This window comes from Lolium rigidum, chromosome 3, assembly GCF_022539505.1.
Source record: "Lolium rigidum isolate FL_2022 chromosome 3, APGP_CSIRO_Lrig_0.1, whole genome shotgun sequence".
In the NCBI taxonomy this organism is placed as follows: domain Eukaryota; kingdom Viridiplantae; phylum Streptophyta; class Magnoliopsida; order Poales; family Poaceae; genus Lolium; species Lolium rigidum.
Genome location: NC_061510.1, coordinates 79154440 through 79180853, shown reverse-complemented (window position 1 = coordinate 79180853; position 26414 = coordinate 79154440). Strand labels below are relative to the sequence as shown.

Here is a 26414-nt window from a genome sequence, read left to right as displayed (position 1 = left end):
CTTATTATATTACTCTATGTTGACAATATCCATGAGATATACATGTTACAAGTTGAAAGCAACCGCTGAAACTTAATCTTCCTTTGTGTTGCTTCAATGCTTTTACTATGAATTATTGCTTTATGAGTTAACTCTTATGCAAGACTTATTGATGCTTGTCTTGAAGTGCTATTCATGAAAAGTCTTTGCTATATGATTCACTTGTTTACTCATGTCATATACATTGTTTTTATCGCTGCATTCACTACATATGCTTTACAAATAGTATGATCAAGGTTATGATGGCATGTCACTCCGGAAATTATCTTTGTTATCGTTTTACTCGCTCGGGACGAGCGGAACTAAGCTTGGGGATGCCGATACGTCTCGACGTATCGATAATTTCTTGTGTTCCATGCCACATTATTGATGATATCTACATGTTTTATGCACACTTTATGTCATATTCGTGCATTTTCCGGAACTAACCTATTAACAAGATGCCGAAGTGCCGCTTGTCTGTTTTCTGCTGTTTTTGGTTTCAGAAATCCTAGTAAAGAAATATTCTCGGAATTGGACGAAATCAACGCCCGGGGTCCTATTTTGCCACGAAGCTTCCGGAAGACCGAAGAGGAGACGAAGTGGGGCCACGAGGTGGCCGGACTACGGGGCGGCGCGGCCCAAGCCCTGGCCGCGCCGGCCTGTAGTGTGGGCCCCTCGTGCCGCCTCCTGACCTGCCCTTCCGCCTACTTAAAGCCTCCATCGCGAAACCCCCAGTACCGAGAGCCACGATACGGAAAACCTTCCGAGACGCCGCCGCCGCCAATCCCATCTCGGGGGATTCAGGAGATCGCCTCCGGCACCCTGCCGGAGAGGGGATTCATCTCCCGGAGGACTCTACGCCGCCATGGTCGCCTCCGGAGTGATGTGTGAGTAGTCTACCCCTGGACTATGGGTCCATAGCAGTAGCTAGATGGTTGTCTTCTCCCCATTGTGCTTAATTGTCGGGTCTTGTGAGCTGCCGAACATGATCAAGATCATCTATCCGTAATTCTATATGTTGTGTTTGTTGGGATCCGATGAATAGAGAATACTTGTTATGCTGATTATCAAAGTTATGTCTATGTGTTGTTTATGATCTTGCATGCTCTCCGTTACTAGTAGATGCTCCGGCCAAGTAGATGCTTGTAACTCCAAGAGGGAGTATTTATGCTCGATAGTGGGTTCATGTCTCCGTGAATCTGGGAAGTGACAAAATCTCTAAGATTATGGATGTGCTGTTGCCACTAGGGATAAAACATTGGTGCTATGTTCAAGGATGTAGTTACTGATTACATTACGCGCAATACTTAATGCAATTGTCTCGTTGTTAGCAACTTAATACCGGAGGGGTTCGGATGATAACCCGAAGGTGGACTTTTTAGGCATAGATGCATGCTGGATAGCGGTCTATGTACTTTGTCGTAATGCCCAATTAAATCTCACAATACTCATCATAATATGTATGTGCATGGTCATGCCCTCTTTATTTGTCAATTGCCCAACCGTAATTTGTTCACCCAACATGCTGTTTATCTTATGGGAGAGACACCTCTAGTGAACTGTGGACCCCGGTCCAATTCTCTATACTTGAAATACAATCTATCGCAATACTGTTTTACTGTTTTCTCGCAAACAATCATCTTCCACACAATACGGTTAATCCTTTGTTACAGCAAGCCGAGTGAGATTGACAACCTCACTCGTTTCGTTGGGGCAAAGTACTTTGGTTGTGTTGTGCAGGTTCCACGTTGGCGCCGGAATCTTCGGTGTTGCGCCGCACTACATCCCGCCGCCATCAACCTTCAACGTGCTTCTTGACTCCTACTGGTTCGATTAAACCTTGGTTTCTTACTGAGGAAAACTTGCCGCTGTGCGCATCACACCTTCCTCTTGGGGTTCCCAACGGACGTGTCAACCACACGCATCACACCTACACAAAACAAGATGATGTGACAAGTAATTAAGGAGGAGAGCACATGCCACCTAGATAAAACATCATGTGACAAGTAATTAAGGAGAAGAGCACGTAGTGTGTCCTGTTATATATTTTCCTTAGTTGAAGGAGAGATAAATAAATAATAAAGATAAAGTTACTTTTCCTAAGGGATAATCTATTAGAAAGTACCATATATCTTCCTTTAGCCAATCAATTTTTGGCCAAAAGTTTATCAATTTCCATAGGTTGCTAGTGATGACAACGAGAGATAATGCATTGTGCAATTTATATCTATCGCCTTCTCTAGATGATGTGGGAGTCTAAGTGAATACATGCCTTTCGTACGCTACCATCGTATAACGCTTCTCGTTGAAAAATTACCACAAAAAAATAATTGAAGATCTTTATATTACTCTTGCTGGTCCGGTTTATTACACAACTGAAGGAAACGAATTTATTCCATTAATTCGGGACTATTTGCAATTAGTACAAGTCATTCTCATGCAAATCAACGTTATCTTTCCCTCTTAAACATTCAAACCTGGTGGAAGTAGTTTTTACATGCAACACCCCCCCCCCCCATGTCAACTTGTTTTGCATGCCAGTGTGAACTCCTTCTACATATCGTTACTTGTCCCCTGCGGTTACGTATCGCAATCCTTTTTAACTCGAGACATGAATCAATTCGAGAGGAAGCGGAGGAGGATGCAATTTCTAGAGGACAATACGCGTGGAAGTGGCCGGAGCGGGATACCAAGTGACAAAACCCTAATTGTTGGATTAAGGAGTTAGAGTCTGATGTGATCACGTGGATGGACTCTGTGGTTCCTAGCGGTCAAGATCATGGCAACTTGGTGGAAGATCAATAGTGGTGGATCATATATAGGGTACATATTTCTATGTAACCTATATACCATAGAAGTAAAATAAAATATTTCTATGGACAATTCCACCCATGGGCCATCCTGGCATATTTAGCTAGATCCTCCACTGGGCCGGCCGATTAGGGAGTTGCAGTGGCAGCCGACCTTGGAGGAGGGTATCCATGATGAGGCGATGGCGAGCTAGGAGTGGAGCATATTGAAACTATGCTAGCAGCTATATTTTTGTAAGGGGGTATTTTCAAATTATTGAATGGACTATTTTGTGCCATGTACTCCCTCCGTCCATAAATATATGTCTCTAATCTCTACTATTAAGAGCAAACTGGTGAAGGCCTGGTGTCACATTTTCAGGATGGACAATAATACCCCCACGTCCAATCTAGATAAGTACGGAAGAGAAGAAGATATATTTTTAAAATTAAATATCCTATCTGATCCAACAATATCGGTAACAACCCGCAAGCAACAATATCGGTAACAACCCGCAAGAAAAAACGCGCATACTTTTCATCCCCGCCGCCCCGTCTACCTCGACCTGCGCTGGTGACAAAAAGTCGATCATCTATTTCTCGTCGCTGCTCCTCTCTTCCGTCTTCCTACTTCTTAAAATCCTCTTTAAGAAGGAAGCAGTAGAGCTCGATTGGATGTTGCCGTGCACGTGGGAGATCGTTCGGATGACTCTGCATAGTTGCATTGTCTTGTCACCGGACAGGGGCATGGAGGCGGCCACGGCAACATCAACCTGCGATGAGTCGTGTGAACGAAGGATCCGGCTGTGTGCGGCTGGCTGCGGCAGTAGCGGTGGGCTGGACATCGCAGCTCTTGGCTCCTGTGATCAGTTCATGGCCGGTGGACATGGTCACATGGGTACTATAGCTGCGGCCTTCGGCAACGTCGGCATGCCGGACGGCAGAGCTCGCTGCCGGCAGCGGATAGTGTCCCGATGGCCTGATCTTCCTCTTCAACAAGACGCTGCAATCGGCTAGGATCGTGTCCTTGATTTTCGATTTAGTTAGGATCTACAAAGACTAACAAAGAGTACAACCGTATCATGCTTTTTCGTTGGGTGGTGTACAGCAGGCGTATCCTGATACAGAGACCAGAGTACAAAGGGATTAGGGGATGACGAGCTTTGAGATAAGTGTTGTAACCTGACGTGTCGCAATCACAGGAGGGGCCTCACGAGCGGCACGGTAAGGACCAGTCCCATAGAATTTTTTTCCATTGGGGGCCGCCTCTTCCATCCATTGGCTGCCACCGCCAGTCCTGCCCGGGACATCGTCCGCGCCACCTACTCGCCTGACTTCCACCGTCACAGATCGACCTGGCCGCCCGAATCGCGCCACTGACCTGCGGCCTCGCCCGCCCGCCTTCTGTCCATGCGACGCCGGGTCAGTGCCAAGGCGCGCCGCACATTCCTCATCCATCCGCATGCAGCCGGAGAAACCAACGAGCAGGTCGAAGACTCGAAGTCGCAACCCACCAGGAGCAACATCGCTTGCCTCTTGGCGCCTCCATTTCATCGCATCGCCACCGGTTGTCAGTTCCGTGCAACCTGCGGATGTGCAGAGGTGTCTAAGAAGAAACACAAGAATTTGAGTCCTCGTTCCGTGGTTGGGTCTACAGCTCGGCACCTCCGCCAGCCAATTCCTCTCCATCTTCGTCTCCACTCTCCAAAGTCACTTCAGGTGAGAGGTGACCTCCCTGCGGCCGTTTGCTTTAGTTGGTCCCTGCTGGTTTGTTCTGAAAACTGTGCAGGAATAGAGCATTAGCATCGCAAAGCTAGCAGCAACAGTAGGGGCGAGCTGAGGAAGAAAATTGGGCCCACCTTTCATTGAATGCATAGCAAACTAGAGCATGAACAAAAATACAGAGCAAAGATTTTGCTAGCTACGTGTACATTATTGATGCACTGAATTAAGGACGTGTGAGTTGTTTGGTTGCCTGTGGTAATTCATTATTCATGTTTCTTCAAAACTCCCTTTTTTGGCGAATTTGTTCGCAACTCTAATTTTACTATTCATGCTCCAATATGATGAGCAATGTAATATATGTATTTTTTTAATCTTTGCAAATACCGGAAACAATGATCGTTTGGAGAAGATGGCAGAAAACCAAATGTTATGTGACATAGTCGCGTGTACAGGTATATCTGTTTGTTATGCTCGCTGAGACATGCACCTGCTCCAATCATGTCATGTATGAATCAACCAGTTGTGATCTTTCTACTTTGTTGTTCCATAGGTTGTTCTTGCAACTCTTAGATCAGCTAGATATTTAAAAACAGATGCAACTTGGTGCTATATGGTTCGATGGAACTGTATAGTTAATTTATTTTCTAGATGGACATCACACTCACTCTTGGATTTTTTTAAAACTTCTGGCACTTGAATACTTGTTTTTTTTAGAAATGGGGCATCCCCAACTTGAATACTTGATAAATGAGTATTGGCACTTGATTTACCATGCGAGAGTGATCTGGAATTTATTTTGTAGTTATTGTACTTCTGGTGTTATGAGAGTGTAAGTAAGTCTTCTATTTTCTAATGATAATTAGGAACCAGATGCGAATGGTCTTCATGTGGTGGCTACTACAATGGATGCTATGAAGATACTACCTCCATCCTGAGATTTAAGGCTTATAACTTTTCAAAAAGTCATACTATATCAAGCTTGATCAAGTTTTTATCAAAAATAGTTAACATGTAAAATACAAAATATCATATTTGTTGATAGATTCTTCTAAAAGTTTAGTCAAACTTTACTCAATTTGACTTTTCAAAAAAAATATAAGCTTGCCTTGGGATGGAGATAGTATTTGCTTCCTAGATGGACGGTATAACTCTTCATGGTGTACCCTATCATTTCCATGATTACCTATGATTATTTCATTCGCGTCCTGATAACCTTTTCTATTTATCAGGTTACATGTCCTAATATTGAGTGTCAATCGGAATTTCACGACGAACCATGTTCGGAACTGAAGGGTATGGCAGCATGGAGTAACCATTCAATGAGTTTTTTTTAATAACATTTCAGAGACTGTTTGGATTAGTTACTCCCTCCTTTTCATATTAGCTACCACAGAGGAAGTAGTTTGTAATGAGAGTGGTGTTTTGGCACATGCGAGCATATGCTTCCTTTATTTTAAAATGCATGTTACACATATTTTGAATTTTTTTTAAAGATTGAAACAAAAGATTCGCACGTGTATCTTCAAGTGCTACGCATTCACAAAGTCATTTCATGAAAAAACGACTTGTGGTGTGGCGTGTATAGAAAGAAAAAATTCAATGCTAAAAATAAGGCTTTTCAGAAGATAAATTTTCTTTTTTTTTTACATAGACTAGAAAACATATTGGTTCCTCGCGAAATTTGATGAACACACATATATTATGGAGATGTACATGTTTTTTTGTGATTTTTTTTTGAAATTTCTAAATATTTTTTTCATTGCCTCTTACGAAATGAAACCATTATGAGGTTAGGGTGTTAGGCAACAAATTGGCAGAGAATAAAGAAGAGATGGCTCTTGTGTGTATAACAAGATATTGTGTACATAAACAGAAGTGGGAGGATTAAATGCACAACATCCGAATGGGTAAGTTTTCCGGTCTTCCTCCGGTGCGGTTCCTGAGGAACCTTTTGCCGTCCACGTGCATGTGATATTGCTGCCCCCGGGACAGCTGCTCTCGGCTAGGCAAGGTCGCGTGGGTAAGCTGGCGGCAAGGCGAGAGAAAGCCGACGGAGGGGCGGGAAGAAGGAGGCGGCGCCGAGCTTGTGCGTCGGGAGATGATGAACCTCGTAGGCGGCCATCAAGTGCTCTGGATGGGAAATCGACGGCGGAGAGCGCGCATGCTAGAGTGGGGGAGGCTGGCGGCGAGCATGGTTGGGCTGGTAAGTCGGAGGAGGTTGGGGCAGGAGGGAGACAAGGAAATCGGGGTGGTCTCTACTCGCTAGGGTCCATGAGGGAAATCGGGTCGGTGTCCTTCCTTTTACGGGGGTGCGCCGGAACGTACGAGCGGGCGCTCGTGCGTCCGCTAGACGAGTCATATAGTTAAAGCACTTTTCGCGAAGGGATTTAGGTGTGCCTTGCACTCAGTTGTTGTGGGAGTATAAGTTGTGAGAGGTGCAAGTTATTGCTACACCGTATGTACTTTTCGAAGCATTGTATTGTTCGTTTTGCTATTTCTAGAGATTGATCTCTTGGTTGTCTATAAGTAGGTGGAATTGCTATTGGTAAAAAGAGAGGTAATCCAAGTTTTTCATTCAGCTGTCGATGCGCATGCAAGCTCTCCTTTATAGTTGCTCGTAACCTAGGTTAACCTCTCTATAACTCTTGCTCCTCAAGTTTGAATAAACATTTTATGGTTTCCCTCCTTTTGGAGATTATGGTACAATGAAAAAAAAGATTTTCATAGGCTAATTTACTTGCTTGTGCTATTACTTTAGACGCAAAAAAAACTTAAGCTGCTTGCCATTATCCTAGACAAAATGTTAATGTTTTCCCTTTTTTTTCTTGTTTGCGAGGTCATAATTTGATCTTATGTACCATCCGGTGTTGATCCCATAATACGCTATATCAGATATATTTCAATTTCGTCACTTTTTCTAGCAAAAAGATGAAGTATTATATTAAAACGTTGGTGGAACGGAGATCAACAATTCAACTACTTCTTGTTTGCATGATAGAACTTGATGTGGAAAATTGACAAGTTGCTTTCTTCTGCACTCTCCAAGATGGGCATACATGTGTATTCATGATCTTGGTTTTCATTACCTCTTCTAACATCTTTGTGATCTTCTTTACCTGGTTGTAATACAAATGCTAAATAGGTTTAAAAAATTATTTTGATGTGCACAATTATGTGACACAAATATTTTCTTTTCACGTGCAATGTGCCATCAGATTTTCTCAAATAATTTTTATTTCATATTCCATTGCCTACTTTATGCATGATTTAGAAACAACGTTGAGCAGTATGAGGTTGCGCCATCATAGTTTAGTTGAACATCTTAAACATCTCAAAAATATCACTGATCAATATCATTGTCACCGGTACAACGAAAAGCACATAGCCTGCAAGAATCAGAATTACATCTTCATTAGATTGCACTTAAAAGTGAAGTTAAACCTTAATTATTTTGTAAATATCATGTTAACATCTTTTAATACACGTGAATTTTCACTTGTATTGTATTTGCATGTAGTGCAACAAAATAAATTTAGTGAAACCGTAGCGAAGCACGGGCATCCAACTAGTTTATTTAAATTCTGACCTATCTATACATAAAATAGTGTCTATATATATACATTCAAGTTTTGACAAATCTAAGACATCTATTTGTGAACAAAGGTATTATTATTATTTTTAGGCGAATGGTACAATAGGCGAAGTGCTTTTGAGGTATTATTAGATGGATCAAGTAAACAAGATACTCCCTCCGTCCAAAAAAAACGTGATACATGTATAAGACATCTTTTTGTGAGGAGGTTCTTTTTTTTGAGGTAAACAATCCTTCCTTTATTCATATAGTAATTTTGCAACTTTTTCAGTAGCTTTACAAACTGACCGTCATGTTTGGCTGGGTTCCTTCCCTGATCCTTTCTTTGTACCCAAAAATAGATACTCTAATTTCTGCCGCAACACAGAAAACAAGGAAAATCTGTGTTGGACTCTTGGGCCAAGCCATTGTAGGTACAGAGCACACATGGGCCCCTTTGGTTTCAGGGCCGGGCCTCCTCGCATCGCATCCGGTCGCTTCCTCTACGTCTGTACTTCATGCTCTCTGCAGAATCATCGATCCACCGGCTCCTCAAATCCTTCCCCGGAACCCTAATCCGTGCAGTCTCGACCGGCGGGCAGATTGCCGTCTTCTTCCAAATCTGCCGCAAGCCCTGCACCTGGAGCCTGTTCGCTCGTCGCTGCCGCGAACCCCACAATCGATCCTAGTTTGCAGGCCATGGCATCTGATCCGCCCGATGCGGAGCCCGTCGCCGCGACCAAGAGCTCGTCGAGCTTCGTGATCGGCGCTCTCAAGTGGGAGATGGAAGCGGAGAACGCGTCAGGCGCAGAGGGCACCGCTATCCATCGCCTAGCCGTGGCCCTGCAGGCAGCTCTGGTCGATGCGGGCTTCCTCGCCGCAAACCCGCTGGGATCTCGCCTCGGATTGCTCAAGAACTCTGTCTCTGGTGCGTCGTCAACACTGACCGCCAAATACACCCTTCCAGAGTTCGTTGCCATGTTACCCGAGGCTGCTGAAGAGGGCAAGATAGTGGTGTTGAACTACTCACTGATGCCAAATTTCGTGATGATATACGCGTGTGTGCCCGGGCCGCAATCACAGGTACTCCGCCTCTGCTTGGAGTTGCCAAAGCTGGCGCCTTTGCTATATCTGGACAGCAGCAATGCAGCCGGTGCAGTTGAGGAGAAGGAGATTCTTGAGCTCTGGAGGGTGCTGAAGGACGAGCTGTGCCTTCCACTGATGATATCGTTGTGCCAGCTGAACGGGTTGCCCTTGCCGCCGTGCTTGATGGCATTGCCAGATGAACTGAAGGATAAGGTTTTTGAGCTTCTTCCTGGGGTGGATCTCGCGAAGGTTCAGTGCACGTGCAAGGAGCTGAAGGATCTTGCAGCAGACAATAATCTTTGGGAGAGGAAGTTTGTGCTGGAGTTGAGTACGCTTGGTGAGGGTTCTAGATGGGGCAGGAATTGGAAGAAGTGGTTTGAGGTAGCTTGGACTCGGAAGATGGCCAACAGTAGAAGGCAGCGCAAGAGACCCAGAACAAGTTCTATGGACTATGGCTGGGGGAACTTTCCTCCTAGTCCACTTTACGTCCTGGAAGTTGATGATCCTTTGGGCTTTCCAGATTGCAGTGGATTGTACATGGACTATGGCTGGGGGAACAGTCCTCCTAGCCTACCTAACTTCTTGACAATTGATGATGAAATGGACCGTCTTCACTGGGTGTAGCTTCGGAAATCAGGGGCGGAACATCTCACCCAGCTGCAATTTTGGGGGTCATCTTCAAGGTCTCCTTGATTGAAGTTATCATATGAGTTTCACTAGTATCTTGAGTATTTCATAGGGAGATACATAGTCTGTCTTGTGCATACTTATAAGCTGCACATGTGTAGTGCTCTTATCCTTATAAACTTCTTTTTATATCTTGTTATGTCCTACGTTTTGTGCCAACTTCGTTTTGTTCCATGCTCTGTTTCTAAGGTGCTTGTCTCTTCTCATACTATTGATCTAGCTATTTTCATTGGCCTAATGTATACGATAATAACTTTAGACTTACGATTCGGAGAGCTTATGTTCACTCCTTGTAAATTTTTGACACCAATTTTCGTTTTAGAAAGCTTAATAAGTAACTTTGGTAGGTTTTTATCTCCCTTCTTCAACTGCACCAGTTTTTTCATCAATAAATATGTAAATAGGATGGTTAGGGTCAGATGCAAGAATCAATTTTTTTGCTTGGAGACAAGAAATAAGCAATTGTAACAGAAAACAATCAGTAATGACTTCCAAAAGCAGAGAGGCTCAGCATGGCAACTTGCACAGCGCAAGTTTAAAAAACATTATGTAGGATATAGATTTAGCTCTAATATTAGTTAAGAATTCACTCAAACAAAGTTCATTCCTCGTAAATTTTCGATATCAATTTTCGTTTTAGAAAGCTTAATAAGTAACTTTGGTAGGTTTTTATCTCACTTCTTCAACTGCACCAGTTTTTTCATCAGTAAATATGTAAATAGGACCATGGTTATGTTATTATCTCAGCACAATCTGTTGAAGAGATTGGAAGTGTCTATTGTCACTATGAAACATTGTGAAGTTTATAAAGTTCACTGGTGGTTTTCTTAGTAGCAAGAATGAAGTACTTTTCTTTGTAGCGAGAAAGAAATATTTTCTTACATTGCGTTGGTGTGAAATACTTAGAAGTTGGATAGTTCTGACTTACCAGTGTCCTTCTGAGTAGCAACATCAAATATGTAGCAATATCAAGCTGTTTTCTTTTTAACTGTTATCCATCTGTTCTAAACTAAGCGTCTCAACTTTTTCTAAATACGGATGTATCTGTAACTAAAATGGGTCTATATACATCCGCATCTAGACAAAACTGAGACACTTATTTTAGCACGGAGGAAGTATTGAATAAGAGGAAATACACATCTGTGAGGCAATGGTGTTTGTCTGAAGTAGTTGAATTCACAAACTCGGATCATGTGGCTGCAACATTACACAGAATGACATGCAACTCAGCAGAGGACAATTTGTAGGTCAGTGCAATCAATATATACTGCAGCATTAATCTAAAAAATGATAATACCAAAACGTATCTGGGTTTGCTTTTGGGGTATCAATTTGGACTTCTAGCTCTGAACGAACAGTTGATAGCTGTAATGGGGAATTGGGGACCATTGAATCGCTATGTGTAATATGATGGATTTCAAAGATTGTTCACGGTATAGAACCTTTTTCAAATGCTCCCTCTGTTCCATACTTTGTACTAAATCAGCGACAACTAATAAGGAGCTGTGGGAGTATGAAATAGCTACTCATTGTACATACTCTCTGTTGATCTGATCAATTAGCTGTTTGTATCACTGAAACTGAGCTGCTATGTTTCCAAGTCAACTGTGGTTACGATAGGTCTTGTTTCTGTTCTGTAGAGACTATATGACCTGTTATTGCACCTGACTGGTCTTATGCTGTAACATAGACTGACTGGTCTTGAATTATCTTTATGAAACTACCTGTAATATTTCGTTTTGTGATGCCCTTCTGTGTGATACCATCACCTGAATGAATCTAGAAAGTTTGAGCTTAATAGTATCGGGTGGAGCTAGCTCCATCATACCATTTTTTAAATTGCTTTTGGTAAAACTGGAAAGATATTTGTCTTGATTGATGATATTGGAGGTTGTGGGATCTAACACAGTTATCTCTAACATCAGGATGAAACCCTCCACTTTGAATCTAAATCATGCACGGATTTATTCTTGATAAACCTTTATTTCGCTCAAGACTGTTTTATCTGTCTGAACTTTAGAGGTATTTCTAAGTTCTAATAGTTCAAAGCTGGATGGTTTATTTGTACAAGTCATATGAAACTCGATACTCTATAATTTTCTTAGACTGGTCTTTTTCTTTTCTTTGCATAGACTTGTTACCTGTGAGCAATTTTCAGTTGATGTTTCAGTAATTTATGTTCTTTCCTGTGGCCTATGGGGGACCGAGTGAACCATGGAGCAACTGCTCCTCCATTGCAGTCTTGGAGCCGGGACCAACGGTTGCTCTCGTTTTATAAGTGAGCTTTACATTGACCACAGGGAGAAAGAAAACCTTTTGGTGTAGGCGTGCAACTTCTCCTCTTTGCCTACACATGTTCTATTGACGATTGGCCTGATATATCTTGATGGTACATTCTTAAACCATGAAATATCTTTCATGAGATTTACTCCTGGCTTTTTGACCACTTATCTTTGCACTGGGGCTGTAAGCCACCGTTAGTAATATTCAATTAGCAACCGTACAGATCTGTCCCGGTGCCCAAGAAAGGCTTCATCTTTCTGGGAGAGAGCTCTTTGCTTGTGGTTTGGTGCACTGAAAAGATTGTGGGGGAGAGCATGGGAAGAAATAGTTTACAAATCCAGCTGGGGCAAGCATTGCAGTGTTTTTGCCAGGAGATCTCAATACTATGATGACTGATCTTAATTCTGACTTCTCTTTCTTTTTTGCCGGCATAATATCTTCTGTGTTGTTGAAGTTACACGGTGCCTAGAAAACTGCACTAGATGTGTATGCTTTACAAAAGTACCACCACATTTTTTTTCGAGAAGTACCACCCCATGTCTTCATATGCATCATGTTTTTCTATGGCGCTTCATATGCATCATGTTTATATACCGTCTTTTTCTGGTGCCACCATTTGTGGATGTATCTTTGAGGTAATGAGAGTTTTATTGCTATCTTTTTGTGGAGAAGTTAAGTTTGTATCAGTGCTAAAATCTTTAATTTTACTCTTCCATTTCTTGATAATGCATTGTTCAGCCCCTTTATCCACATAACCTGAAACTTAGTCAGTTCTTTGTTTGCTTTTGTTTTGCATCTTCAGGTTGCCCTAATACTTAACCCAAATGGGATTCTATATTTCAGTTCTAAATCTTAATTTAAATCTTCCCTTGCTTATATGAATGCATATCTGGACGTCTTGCTTGACATATAGAACCTTAGTAAGTGGCATCGTGTTTGTTGCCTACATTTGTTTTGCGTCTTCAGTTTGCACTAATGTACTCGGAGTACTAGTGCATGGAGTGCAAGACGTCCAATTCAGTTCCCCGATTACATTTTCAGTTATCTTGGGAAGAAGAGTACTATGAAAGCTGGATGTGTACTGCACAAGCGACAACAAGCCTCTACAGGATTCCAGAGAGTGAGAACAAGAATCCAATTCGCTGCCAATACACGTCCCTGGCAGGATGCCCCTGCCGCAGGCCTTCACTTTTTGACTGTATTATTCCACGTCCAGCCCCCTACCAGCTCCCCCATCTGCTGCTGCTGCTTCTGCTCAACGACTTAAACTGCAGCAGTGGAAAGGTGGTTACAAATGCACACCAGATTGATTCCAAGATGACTTCAAGTGAGACAGGACACTGATGAACTGCTACATGGACACATGGACACCACCCCTTTCAGCTTTGCTGGTGCTCTCATCTACATGTGGTATGCTGCTGTTTACCATTGTTACATTCTACAGCACAACAGCAAGTGCTTGTTGGGGAGACATTCAGGGACCCTTTCTAAGCCAAAATGGACAGGATATCAAATGGCGATACAAGTATGCGACTAGTCTTCTACAGAAGGGTAGTACTTCTACTATTGCTTATACTGAGGCGTCATAAAATAAGGCGCTGGGAAGCTGGTGGAAGAAACAGTGGTGGCCTTCTATCTTTCATTTTCTCTCCTAGCCAACCACATGTCCGCATGCCACCACTACATGTTGAACACTATTCATTATACCATAGGCTGGTGAGTGACTGCAGCACCTGCGATCAAAACAAGAGGAACAGGCGAACCTCTCACTCCCACCTCCTTGCTTGCTGGTAACTACTTCTCTCCCCTCCATTGAAATTCTACCTATGCTGTTGTGACATGCCCTCTACTGGGAAGTGGTTTCGCATTTAGGGTCTGGAGCAGTGCTTGGTGTCTGCTTATTCAGTTTTCCTATACCGGCAGTACATTTTTGGTAGAGTGTTTTGTTTGGAGATAGTGAGTTGCTTGTTGTTTTCCTCAATCCATGAGTGCTCACTGTCTTTTTCAACAGTACATTCAGCATTTGTTTATCTCTCTCGAGAAATTATAGTACAAGAACATTATTAGCCTTTGAAGTGATTTCTGTGCTGCATCCTAGTGTTTTTGACTCCCCACACCCCTCTCGATCTACACGTCCAAGAAAGGGGGGAACTTTCAAGGTCTGTGGCCCTTTGCCGTCCTTGCATCATGGATTCATGGGATTTTCGCTTCTCAATTTGGATTGCCGTTCTTAAGGGTTGTGCACTAGTGAGAACTATGTCTGAAGGGTTGACAGAATGTGTAAATCCTGCATTTCTCGTAGCATCATTCTTTGTGTTCTGGTATCAAATTTGGATGGTGAGAGCGACTGTACTCAGTACTCACTTGTAGGGTGATGAGGAACTCCTCACCTTTGCCACTGCTAAGTTCTTTTTTTTAATGCCCTCGACCATAGACCCTATATTTCTTCCATGGTTCTCCTACGATCTATCTAAGGTTGCACTTCCTTGCATGTTGCTCTTATAAGTCTTACCTGTTGCTTGGATTTGATTCTTCAATCATAGACCCGTACTTTCCCTGTCTAGAAATATAAGGTGTGCTTGACATTTTCCAGTCTGCAGTGCGTGATGTTAGTATACTTTTCACTTGCAATATGCCTAAAATAGAGTAAAACTATTTCAAAGTTCAAAAGTTTGTGTGGCAAATACACTGATGTTATTCTTGCATATACCTAATGTAATATTTTTTTGCATACAATGGTGGTTAAATTTTTAGAACGTTTACTGCACGCATAATAATGTGCCTTATATTTATTGATGGAGGTAGTAACGGTTTTTCTCTTGTACTAAAAGGTACTCCCCTGTTCCAAATTAACTGAAGTTCTACGTAAATATATTCTATGGTGAATCTAATCAAACTAATTTAGTGCTGTAGATGTTGATACCTGATACATATTTTCATAGACTTGGTCAACGTAAAAAAGTTTCACTTAGGAGAAAGCTAGAACTTAATTTGTAACAGAGTGAGTACGATCATAAGTCTCCAAGAGGTGTTAAGATATAGTACTGGTCCATAAACAGGAACTTGAGGCAAACAAACAAAAAATGTCCATAAACTGAAAACTAGTATGGGAATCTCAGAAATTATGGAGAGGTGGGACATAGTTTTAGTTTTGGTAGGGTTTAAACATAGATGGGTCTGGTTCATTGATTAGTCATTAACCTTATTCTGGGCTGGCCCATGCAGTACGTGGATGACAGTAGCATCTGATCCTTGGGCTGGTCTTGATATGGCAGTACCAACTGTAAATCTATAGTTGATCTGAATTCAGGACTCTTCTTTATTCTGATCTCTGGATGAGATCCAGCTGGTACACGGTTGTTAGCAGTACCGACAATTCTATTCCCGTACTGTGGCTTCCATCTTTGCCCTTGCGTTAGTCTATTGCATGGGGCTTGCTTAACTTTTCACTTTGGACAATCTTTATGTAAGGCTGCAAGAGTTAGTTGTTCCTTGTTGAGCCTCGCAAGAAATTGACTGCCAGCTCTCGATCTATTCCACATTTCCACCCTTTAAGTAAAGCCCCTTCACTTGCCAAAGCTGGCAATTCAGAAGGCTAGCCATTCCTTAGAATGGTTGCAGCATTACTCTGAGATCAGGTATCAAGCACAAGGTTGATAGCTTTGCTCCTTCCATTCAATAAATGTATTCCTGGGAGGAACTGCCTAGGCGTCTAGCTATCCTCACTTGGCAACACGATGGAAATCATATGACTAATCATTGTTTCCTGGCAGATGTATTCCCCTCCCTGCACTGCTCCTGGAAACAACGGTGAGCAGAGCTTCGTGGCCGGAGCTAACCCGCTTGCTTTGCTAGACCATGCCATGGATTTCGATGAGCACACCCTTTATCCTATGCACAATGTAGGGATGCAAGATGGGGTTCAGTTCTATAATTCCACCACTGGTATTTTTCTCCTCAGTTCTCCTTTATTGACGAATAATAATTGTCTGTTCATCTCTCAAGTTTCTTTCTTACTGCTGACACATGTTTCCAACTCTCCCCAGGCGCCGAGCTAAGTAGAAATATGAGCATGGAGAAAGGTTTGAAGGGCGGTAAAAGGAAGGGCTCGGGCGAGGGCAGTTCGTCAATGCATTCACAGGTGATGAAGTTGCAGATTTTCTTTCCCTGGGTTTATTTTCCGCATTCTGGACTATGTCTCATCGTTTATGTATCATCTCAGGAGGAAACTGGTGCAACCTCTCAGAGAGAAGTCAACATGGATCGTGCTAGTGAGAAAGCAGGTGATGCTGACAGCAACAGAGAGGACTACGTGCATATCAGGGCGAAACGCGGCCAGGCGACCAATAACCACAGCCTTGCAGAAAGGGTGATGAATCTCTCGAGCATTATAGTTGTTAAAAACTACTGCACGTTGTGATTTCCTTGTTCATAGCAGCTAGTGTCCATCTGAATGCAGTTTCGGAGGGAAAAGATCAATGAGAGGATGAAGCATCTCCAGGACCTCGTCCCAGGTTGCAACAAGGTACTATCGACATCAGCAAGTGGGATATTGCTATCACTGAAATGTTGCTATTGACTATTCTATCAAATATGTTTTTATTTTATGGCAAAGCAGATAACAGGCAAGGCCATGATGCTTGACGAGATCATAAACTATGTGCAGTCTCTGCAGCGGCAGGTCGAGGTTCGTATTAACTGAAATAGATTTCTCAAAAGCCCACTCTAGCCCCACAATGACTGAAGGTGCCTGTTTCCCATTGGGTTTTGCAGTTCCTCTCGATGAAGCTCTCGGCAGTCAGCCCCGAGCTGAACTGTGATCTCGACCTCCAGGATGTAAGATGGACTCTGAAGAACAAATAGCTCTCGCATATATGTTTGCTGTCAGCATTGCCGGCAGACTGACCTTTGTGTTCATCTCTGCATGCAGATCCTATGCCCGCAAGACGCTCGCTCCGCGTTTCCAGGATACGGCCCGCGACTGAGCAATGTTCATCCTAGTATGTACAGGGCAGCACCGCCAGGCCTCTCACGGCCAGAACTATATGGGAATGGGATGATCCCAAACCCAGCAAATGTTCATATGGCGAGAACGGCTCAGCTGTCTGCATTCCCCCAGGTCTGCAGCAAATACCCTTGAACAAACACATCTACAAAATATCTCAAAAAAAAAATGCACAAATTAGCTGAGAGATTATTTTTTTTCCCCAACAGAGAGGTGTCGTCTGGGACGAGGAACTTCGCAATATTGGCCCGGTTGCTTTCCCTTCAGACGTTGGCACCAGTAGCTTAGAGAATTCCGGTAAATCTCATGCTTCTCTCCGTTGTGTTTGTTCTCTGGTGGTGTTGGGTCGTCTGAACTTATTTTGGTGCTACATTTTCCATGTTGCAGACTCAATGAAACTGGAGTAGCTAGCCAGCAGCTGACGGTTTACAACGTGCCCTGTTGCGTAGATCTCCTCTGGCTTAGCGAGTTTAACTGCTGTCGTTGAGGAATGTACTCTGAAGAATGTGTGCGTGCGTGCGTGTGACTTTTGTACAGTTTGACTAAGCAAACGGATGAAGAGTTTGTGGTTCTGTGTAATGTGCACTATTTCTGCCTGGAATTAGTGGTATAATAACTGCGTTTGACGAGTTGATCTACACACGTTTGTGCTTATCAGTACTGGTTGACGTTGTCAGTTTACTCCATCTTGTCATGTTTGTGGTTCACTCTGAACACGATCATGATACAAGCGTGTGATTTTAAGCAAGTAATGCCATAAAGAATAGTGTTGTTAGAGCATGTCTAACAGGCCCCGTATAACCCGCCCACCCCGTAAAATTCCGGCGACATACGGGGCAGGCGCGGTTTGGGCCGTCTAGCAGGCCCCGTATTCGGGCCGCCCCGTTTCGGCGGAATACGGGGCCCAGGAAATCGGCCCCGTCGCCCCGTACATATAGTGGGCGCGAGGTGCGAGTGAGGGGTTAACCCCTCACTCGCAACCCTAGCTCCGCCGCGCGCCGCCGCCTCCTCCTCCTGCTCCGGCGAGCAATTAGCCGCTCCCCCGCCACGCATTCCACCCCAAAAGCTAGGATGGACTCCCGCCGCCGCAGTAGGGCCTCGCCGGCGAGCGGATCGAAGCGATCCCGCTCGCCGGACACCGTAGAGGAAGCGTGGCGACGGAAGTGCAAACTTTCCGCCGCCGGGAGCCGTCGCGCGGCCTGCAAGTACGCAGGCGCGCGCGTACGTGCCGGACCCGCTCCGCGAGTTCGCCGCGGGTGGGCGGTGGTACAAGCGGGACCCGCCGCTCAAGCCGATGAGCGGCGAGGCGTTCGAGGAATGGCGCGCGCGGTGGCTGCGCGACCGCGCGGCGTTGGCGGAATGGAGGGCGACCATCGGCGGCGGCGGCAGCGGCGGAGGAAGCGGAGGCGGCGAGGAGGAAGCGGCGGCGACGGAAGAGGAGGAAGAGAGGCGGCCTACCGCCGTGCGGTCGCCTTGTCCGAGGCGGATGCCGCCGAGAAAGCGGCGGCGGAGGCGAGAGGAGGAGGCGGCGGCCATCGCCGCCGTCCCGGGAGTTCGAGGCGCGGCGGGCGCGGGAGGCCCGGGAGGCGCGGGAGGAGGCGGCGAGGATCGCCTTCATCCCCTACGTCATCTCGGGACGAGTAGAGGTAGGTTAGATGTAGTATGATCCGTAGTATGATCAAAATGTATGTATGATCCCTAGTATGATCAATGAAGATGAACTTCCCGGGGTTTTAATTTTTGAAAATACGGGGCGAAATACGGGATCTGCTAGACGGCATGGCTCGAAATGGAGCAGTTTTTCGATACGGGGCGAAATAAGAGACTTATACGGGGCAGCGAAATACGGGGCCTGTTAGACATGCTCTTATACATTCAGCAGGATCAATCCTCAATTGCTTGGCACAGAGGAACCTACTGATTTTTTTTTAAAACACAGTACAAACATAAGCGTCCACATACACGCGGATACACTCAACCCTATGAACGCAAACACGCACACCCTACCTCTATGAGCACCTTTAGAAGAGAAGACTAAGCTGGCGGGTTGGATTTTAAAATTAACAAAGTCACCAGAATGCCTTGTTGTAGACAGGAATATCGACTCCCACTGAATTAATATTCCTCCTTTATGAGACACACATATGCGAAACCTGGGATTTAAACTCTGATGGGTTGAGGGTACACCATCCAACTTCATGTTGATTCTCAAGGAACCTCTTGATTTCTTATTATTCAAACTATGTATCCATATTGCCAATTTAATGTTGGTTTTCCCTTAAAAAAGAATAATGCTGTTATATGTGCTATTTCTCACTGATAATTTCAGTTTTATGATTCTTACCGTTCCAAATGGCATGAAGGATTTGAAAAACACACTCGCTTAAACAGTAGAAAATCCAAAAGTAATGTGAGAAAACGTAGGAAATGACAAGCGGAAAGTGGGAAAAACCAGCTTCCCGTGGCAAGCTGAGCACGAGCAGCCTCCTCTCATGGCCATGGCGACCATCACCTGCCACCTCCCCCCTCTCCTCCCTGGCCACCATCTCAACCTCCAACCCTCCCCGCCCCCCTTCACCCGCCACCTCCGCCCCTCGCCCCCGATTCGTCCCCTCCGGGCCGCCCGCCGCCGCCACCCCGACGCCGTCGTCGTCGTCCCGGACGCCCGACCCTGGGTCGGCGACCTGTCCGGAGCCGCTTCCTACCGGGACGGCAGCGAGGAAGACGGGGACGAGGCGGGGAGCGAGGACGAGGACGAGGACGACCGCAGCCTGGACCTCCTGGCCCGGTTCCTGCACTCGGTCTTCAGGAAGGCCTCCCGCCGCGCGCGCCGCGCAGCCAGGTCCGTGCTGCCGCCCTCCGTCCCCCCTGAGCTGGTCCGTTTCGCTGCTTGCTTGTCAGCTTCATTATTATTACAGTATGTTTGTCCTGAATTAGAGGTATATGGAGATCTCTCTCAGAATTGGGCGTGATCTGGTGTTGTGCTATGTATGCGCGTGCAGGTGAAGTTCTCGGTCAATGGTGTGCTGGTTCTGACGTTCTTGTGGATCCTCAAGGGGCTTCTTGAGGTGAGGAATCCATCCTAAGATGCTAAACTCTTTGACGGATTGCTTCAAAACTGTGAGCCACTTTCGCTGGTTCATGTGCTACCTCTGTTATCATAGAATAAATGCTTCTCTACTATGCAATCCACCATCCGCCATGTTGGAAATACGCACACCTGCACTCTGAAACAAGAAGAAATTCCGTCGAACCATTGTGTTATACTATCAAACAAGTCAAACCCTGATAAAACGCTCATATCTTAGGTGGCGAATAACGGCGGATCCATGTGCATATGCATGGTAGAAAATCTTCCCTCACAAACATAGTGTTATCTTATTTCTGAGAATGGGATAGCGTTTTATTGTGCTTCCGAAGAGGCATGCTGCTTGGGGGAAAAGTAGGTGATGCCTTAGTTGCCGGTTGCATAGGCACTTGCACTAAGGAAGGCAGCTAACACTTACTGATAGAAAGATGGGTACTCTCCGCTTGGAAAATGCTTACTGCTGACATGTAGTAACAGTGGTTTCTGAAATTGGAGTGGATATAAAAAAAATCTGAAAACAGGCAACTAGGATGTTGTTATTTCTGCAGACGTTCACATTGCTGGAGCTCTAGAATATCATTTAGTTTGGTGTAGGTGAGATTTTCACTTCAGTGCGATGGATGGTTTTAAATTTGAGCGCCGGGGTTGCCTCGGTTTCTAAAACCAAAAATAGATTCAGTTCAGGAATACACAATGTGAAGTGCATCCCTGACTTGGAGAGGGTATACAAAGAATTTAAAGGGCTCCAGCTCGTATTACAAGTATAATGTAGAGCACAGAATGGTTTGATAGAACTTACCCAAGGAGAAGCATGCATAACTCAGGCCAGCTGCATTCATCATGCCATCAAGTAGGATCATGATATACCACAGGCAGTATGGTACTGTCACATACTAACCCAGTATACAATCCGGCATTCTAAATCTTGTATTTTTTAATTTCCAGTTTTTTCCTAACTACCTTATTCTTGTCGGTGCCACAGTTTGGTGGGTCTACTGCTAAGATCTGAACTATTTATGCTCTCTTATCTTTCCTTTTTAGGCACCAAATGTATCTATGCTGGTATAATGACATGTCAGATCAGTGAACCTAAGACCATGTACTATGTAGTGCAAAAGCGAACCATAGAGCCCTTTGAATCGATTCAGCACATAGTGGAGCATCGGTTCAATGTGTCAGAAAAAAGAAGCGGACCAATATGTTGGTTCGGCTCATAGCAAACTTCTGTCAGAATTAGCAAAACCTGCCCCATATGTCATAGAGGAGATAGGGGGAAGATGCTGTTTTACATGCAAAAAAAGGTGCATGCATGTTGTCAGCGTGGGTCCAAAAAAAGCGATTCCACATAGCATAAAAATTGAAGCGAACTCAATACCTGACACATTTTTCATTGAATCGAACACACATAGTGCATGGCCTAAGACCTCACTCTGTTCATGGTAGATTGTACAGATTAGCAGTTCTCTCTTGTTAGAGAAACATTCAAATTACCCCATGCGGCATATATAAAATTAGACTACTTGTATCAGAAACAGAATAAAAATCAGATTAGGCATTCACAGTTAGTCTCCCTTCTACTATTGACTAGTAAACTGCACGAGCTTGCACGTGATAGAAGAAAACAGATTTTAAAAAGTTAATATGTATCCATGTGAATAACTTGAGTATGGGCCATTCTGTGATTCACTTACATATCCAATTGTTGGAAGTGCAAATTCAAGTATGGTTGATTCAGTACATGACATTTGTAGGGAATTTCTTACTAAAAGGAAATCAGGGGTATAAGAAAACCTAAGTAGCTCTGTTTGGAATCTCAGTTTGTTTAAAACTAAACTACTTCAATACCACAATATTTCAGTGTCCGGCCAAGCAATACTACAGTTTTTCTCCTTTCTCGGTGTTTATAAAAAAATAAACCAGCCGTTTTTTCAATACTAAAATAATAGTTTCGAGGATACCATGGTCTTTAAATCTACAATATTTGTTAAATCCAAACACCTCAAACTATATTAAATTGTCGTATTTTTATAAACCATATTATTCTGACAACATTAAACTTGTCGACTCATGTAACCGGATCATCTCATAAACTTTGTCATCTCGTAAATAAAATGAAAATAAAAAAAAGAGTGAGATGATATTTCCAGTATTTAATAAAATTACATAACTTTCTTTTCGATAGAGTGTTTTATTACTCCAAAAATATATAAAGGGTGATTTATTACATAACTTTTTTACATGACTGTATCATAATATTTTTATGTTTCTCTCATGTTAGAAGATACTCCCTCTGTTCTGAAATAGTCTACGGTCTAGCCCCAAAATTTGTTCTAAAATACTCTACATTCTAGCCCCAAAATTTGTTCTAAAATACTCTACATTCTAGCTTTTTGTCTACAACAACACTAAAAACGAGGTGGTTTTGCTCTCCTTATTGGACGTTGTTATTTTCAATGTAGCTTGGATTGGTTGTTCACATATCTAAGTAGTACTAATAAATGCAACACTAATTTGTCTCATTTTTTCTATAATGTAGACTAAATCAGAACGGAGGGAGTATGTTAATTTTAAGGGGTTTGAATATTGATGAATGGGGTAAGATGTGGAGTGAACTGTTTAAATGGGCTAGTTTGAAGTTTTTTTTTCGTAAATAGACTATGCCACTTGAGCACCAATATGAGGTGAAAAAGAGACGATCTCATAGAGTTTAAAAATATAGTATCTCATATGTATGCGGTGAAATATTTTTACCTATAAGACACTTCAAAACAATAAAGATTATGGCATACGGAACCTTCATCAAGTCTTGCTAGCTGGATGGGTAGTGGTGGAACCTGAGACGTAGCACAACCTATCAGAGCTCAACTTTCTCTTTCATTACTGGATCTTCTGTGTCCATGCATTGCTAGTCTAGTCCAAATTGCCGATCCTGGAGAATAGAGAGCCAACAAAGACTGCAACTCAGGTACAGGCATCGACCGCATTTTACCGCTTTCTAGAAAAATCTCATAGCGCCTAGACGTAGGTTCTGCACACGCTGAGCCGCACGTATGCAGGAGCGAATCCAGTGTATGCTGGCCATTAGATTCTTCTCGGTGGTTCTTGATGAACGATAGATGTCGGTCCATTCAGCAAAATGAACGGTGGTAGTCACTCCAGAGGTGTTTTGGCGGGAGAACAAGAAGGAAGTGGTAAATCCAAATTTGAACTGGTACACTGTAGTAGTAGAGATAGACATCTGTGTGATCAAATCCCTAGACCTAACTCTGTTTTGTTGATTTAGGCCCCTCTGTTAGTAAGCCTAATCAGGCCCATTGTTGTTTGTGCCGATGATTTGACAGACTTGATTGAACTTGCTAGTACTAGTATTAGAGGGGGTTGAATAAACGAACATGGAGAAATGACAGTGTTGATTTCACAAATTGAAAAACAATTGTACATTTTTATGGTATTAAAATAATGTTGTGGTTCCATTATTGCAAATTTCATGGAAGAGTTAGGCGTTGCAACTTCAAATTTATGAACGGATTTATTTATTGTGGTGGGAAATCAAGATCCTTATTGGTTACTCAGAATATAGAATATGATTATCTTGTACAAGCTCATATGCTGAATTTGGAACCTGTGATAACCATTAGCGAGACATCATGTCTTCCCATTCGCCACGTCTGCTGAGCTAGTTCATGGGGTACCTTGTTCTGGTCCAATTTTATTTATCTCAACTTCTGAAAAGAACTTCCCTTATAACGGATATGCTTTGATAGCTATTTTACTTCCTGGATTGATCTGGCCAGACTAGAGTGGTCGTCAACCTTTGAGGTAGGAATTAGGCTCTGCTCTCCTTCCTGGCATGCAAATACTTCAATCTCTTCAGCGCTCAGGAATATTAACATTACACACCAAGACGCGTAAATGGCCTTAGCAGATTCATCTCGCACAATGATATCACTACATGCTTGGTCTGTCAATTTTATGTATGTACCATGCGCATTTATTTGGTAGCCCCCCATGAAAGTGTGTACCAAAGCTTATGAATGAATTGTCTGCTCTGAGGAACCTATTTCTCCCCTCCAGGCTATCATCACCTACTTGGCCTGTCAATTCTATGTATGTACCATGGACATTTATATGGTAGCCCCCATGAAAGTGTGGTTCTCCCTTCCAGGCTATCATCACCTGCTTGGCCTGTCAATTCTATGTATGTACCATGGGCATTTATTTGGTAGCCCCCATGAAAGTGTGTTTCTCCCTTCTAGGCTATCATCATCTGCTTGGCTTGTCAATCTATGTATGTACCATGGACATTTATTTGGCAGCCCCCATGAAAGTGTGTTTCTCCCTTCCAGGCTTAGTATAGTTCTCACATTCTGCTGCAGTATTTTGAAGTGCTCATGAACAATTGTATTGCATGCAAGCTAGCTCACACTTGTGGTTGTAGTAACTGAATAGAAAAAATCAGGAAGAACCAGAAGTATGGCTGCAGAATCGACACATACCCTGGATATCAGTTAGCCAGCATGATCTATTGAATTCATGATCTATTTTTCATGTCATATTCCTGGTTACCTCCTGCTGCTACCGTGGAGTTAATGCCACACTGGTAGTTGATTCGTGCAATCAATACGTCAATTAGTGTTGCAGCCGCAGAAAACAAAGTCTAGGAAAACCCTGCAGTTGCATTCATAGGCAATGGGCAGTTTTTCTTGGAGATATTCGTAAGGCCTTGTTTGGCAGCCAGGTTTTTAACTAGATACAAGTGTATTATACCAGCTAAGACAATTACTCGAAGATACACTCTATGTCACGTTTGGCAGCCCGGTTTCTGGTCGCGTAAGCCCAAGTTTACCCCTGGAAACACGTCGGGTTGCCAGTTTTTTAGACGCGAGGTGGGTCTCGCGTTTTTTACACTCTTGCTTCTTGGTTAAGAGAAGGGGATCGGGTGGTTACCCAAAACACGTTGGGTAATACACTGCTAAACACTAGAATCCACTGTTTCCAAACAAGGCCTAAGGGGTAATATCATTCAGCTTTTTAAAAGGTACTGCTTACTGCATTTATTGGACCAGCTATATGGTTCCACATGTACTTGTCATATACCTCTCAAAGCTTTAATATACATGAACTACGCATCCAAGTTTGCTTCTGGGGACAAGATGCGACTATGTTATTGAGACATTTATCAGCACGGCTGCTCTACCAAAGTTGCTTGTGTCTGAATTGCTAGAATAAGGTTCTCTGAGGGTCAGAAGAGAAACTGACTTTGCACCATGTTGCACTGATGCGAGTCGCAACTAAATTTTCAGTTTGCATTTTCTGTGTGCAGGTGGTCTGCACATTTGGAAGCATGGTGTTTATAAGCATTCTTCTCGTTCGAGGAATATGGTCCGGAGTAACCTACATCAGAGAAAACCGATACAGCTATATTCAACAACTCAAGGACGATGACAGCCGGTGGAGCAGAGTACAGACTGCTGGTTGATTATTTGATTTCCTTGTCGGCAAAAACACTCATTGAATCAAAGGGGCCATGAATAACCCAAGGCCACTGTTGAGATAGCATGCCCCCAGCTCTGCGCAAACTGCTGATGATTGTTGTTCCTGTATAGCACAGCTGCACCAGAATGGAAGGGAACCCCATGTGCTGTATACAAATAATCGGTTCTTTTCGACATGGTTCGTGTGGCGTGCCGTAGAATAGCTAAATGGTGCCGCATAATGTTACTAGCATGCGGCTAGTTGGGTTTTATGCCTAGCCCCTGTACTAGCCGATGTACACAAAGGCTCATGTTTGTTGTATGGAAGGTGGTTCGAAGTACTTTTGGGTAGCACATCATTTTTATTTGGATTTGAAGCATGGGGCGGCACTGAACATCCAATCTGTTTCTGTTCCGCGATGCAATGAACTTGACAGAGTTAGTAGTCCCACTTCTGGAGCGGATTTCATTTGGTAATGCTGCCGGGGAGATTTGTGTCGGCCAAACTGTCTTTTGATCTCCAACAGGTTGTCCAATTTTGTTGCTTTTCTCGTGGCTTTGGTCGTGTTCATTTGGATTTTGCGGTTGCTGCTCTTGCACTGATGTTATAATGAAGTTACAAGTGGAGATCATTTAGTCAGTTTGCTTCGAGTTTGAGATTCCTCATCTCTGTCGCTAGCATTTG

General features: G+C 43.6%; 2 protein-coding genes and 1 pseudogene across 2 annotated transcripts; all 3 read left to right on the top strand.

Moving 5' to 3' along the window:
- Positions 1–8553: 8553 nt before the first annotated feature.
- Positions 8554–9816, top strand: LOC124695082 (annotated as a pseudogene).
- Positions 9817–15257: 5441 nt separating this feature from the next.
- On the top strand, positions 15258–17679 carry LOC124697031 (transcription factor bHLH76-like). Its single transcript, XM_047229675.1, has 10 exons — positions 15258–15814; positions 15936–16107; positions 16209–16303; positions 16385–16531; positions 16622–16687; positions 16781–16849; positions 16936–16998; positions 17093–17281; positions 17377–17464; positions 17555–17679. The coding sequence occupies exons 2-10, from the start codon at positions 15936–15938 to the stop codon at positions 17572–17574; spliced, it is 909 nt and encodes a 302-aa protein (XP_047085631.1). The 5' UTR covers positions 15258–15814; the 3' UTR covers positions 17575–17679.
- Positions 17680–19634: 1955 nt separating this feature from the next.
- Positions 19635–26178, top strand: LOC124701846 (protein SHORT HYPOCOTYL IN WHITE LIGHT 1-like). The gene is made up of 3 exons (XM_047233944.1): positions 19635–20043; positions 20170–20235; positions 25579–26178. Exons 1-3 carry the CDS (start codon positions 19660–19662, stop codon positions 25732–25734), a joined length of 606 nt encoding a protein of 201 aa, XP_047089900.1. The 5' UTR covers positions 19635–19659; the 3' UTR covers positions 25735–26178.
- Positions 26179–26414: the final 236 nt, after the last annotated feature.

What these genes read in the sequence shown, in the direction of transcription:
- LOC124697031 (XM_047229675.1), top strand. Translation starts at nt 15,936, where the DNA reads ATGTATTCCCCTCCCTGCACTGCTCCTGGAAACAACGGTGAGCAGAGC. An exon ending in AGCTGTCTGCATTCCCCCAG is followed by an intron (nt 17,282 to 17,376) that starts GTCTGCAGCAAA and finishes TTTCCCCAACAG; the next exon opens with AGAGGTGTCGTCTGGGACGA. An exon ending in CAGTAGCTTAGAGAATTCCG is followed by an intron (nt 17,465 to 17,554) that starts GTAAATCTCATG and finishes TCCATGTTGCAG; the next exon opens with ACTCAATGAAACTGGAGTAG.
- LOC124701846 (XM_047233944.1), top strand. Translation starts at nt 19,660, where the DNA reads ATGGCCATGGCGACCATCACCTGCCACCTCCCCCCTCTCCTCCCTGGC. An exon ending in CCTCCGTCCCCCCTGAGCTG is followed by an intron (nt 20,044 to 20,169) that starts GTCCGTTTCGCT and finishes ATGCGCGTGCAG; the next exon opens with GTGAAGTTCTCGGTCAATGG. An exon ending in TCCTCAAGGGGCTTCTTGAG is followed by an intron (nt 20,236 to 25,578) that starts GTGAGGAATCCA and finishes TTCTGTGTGCAG; the next exon opens with GTGGTCTGCACATTTGGAAG.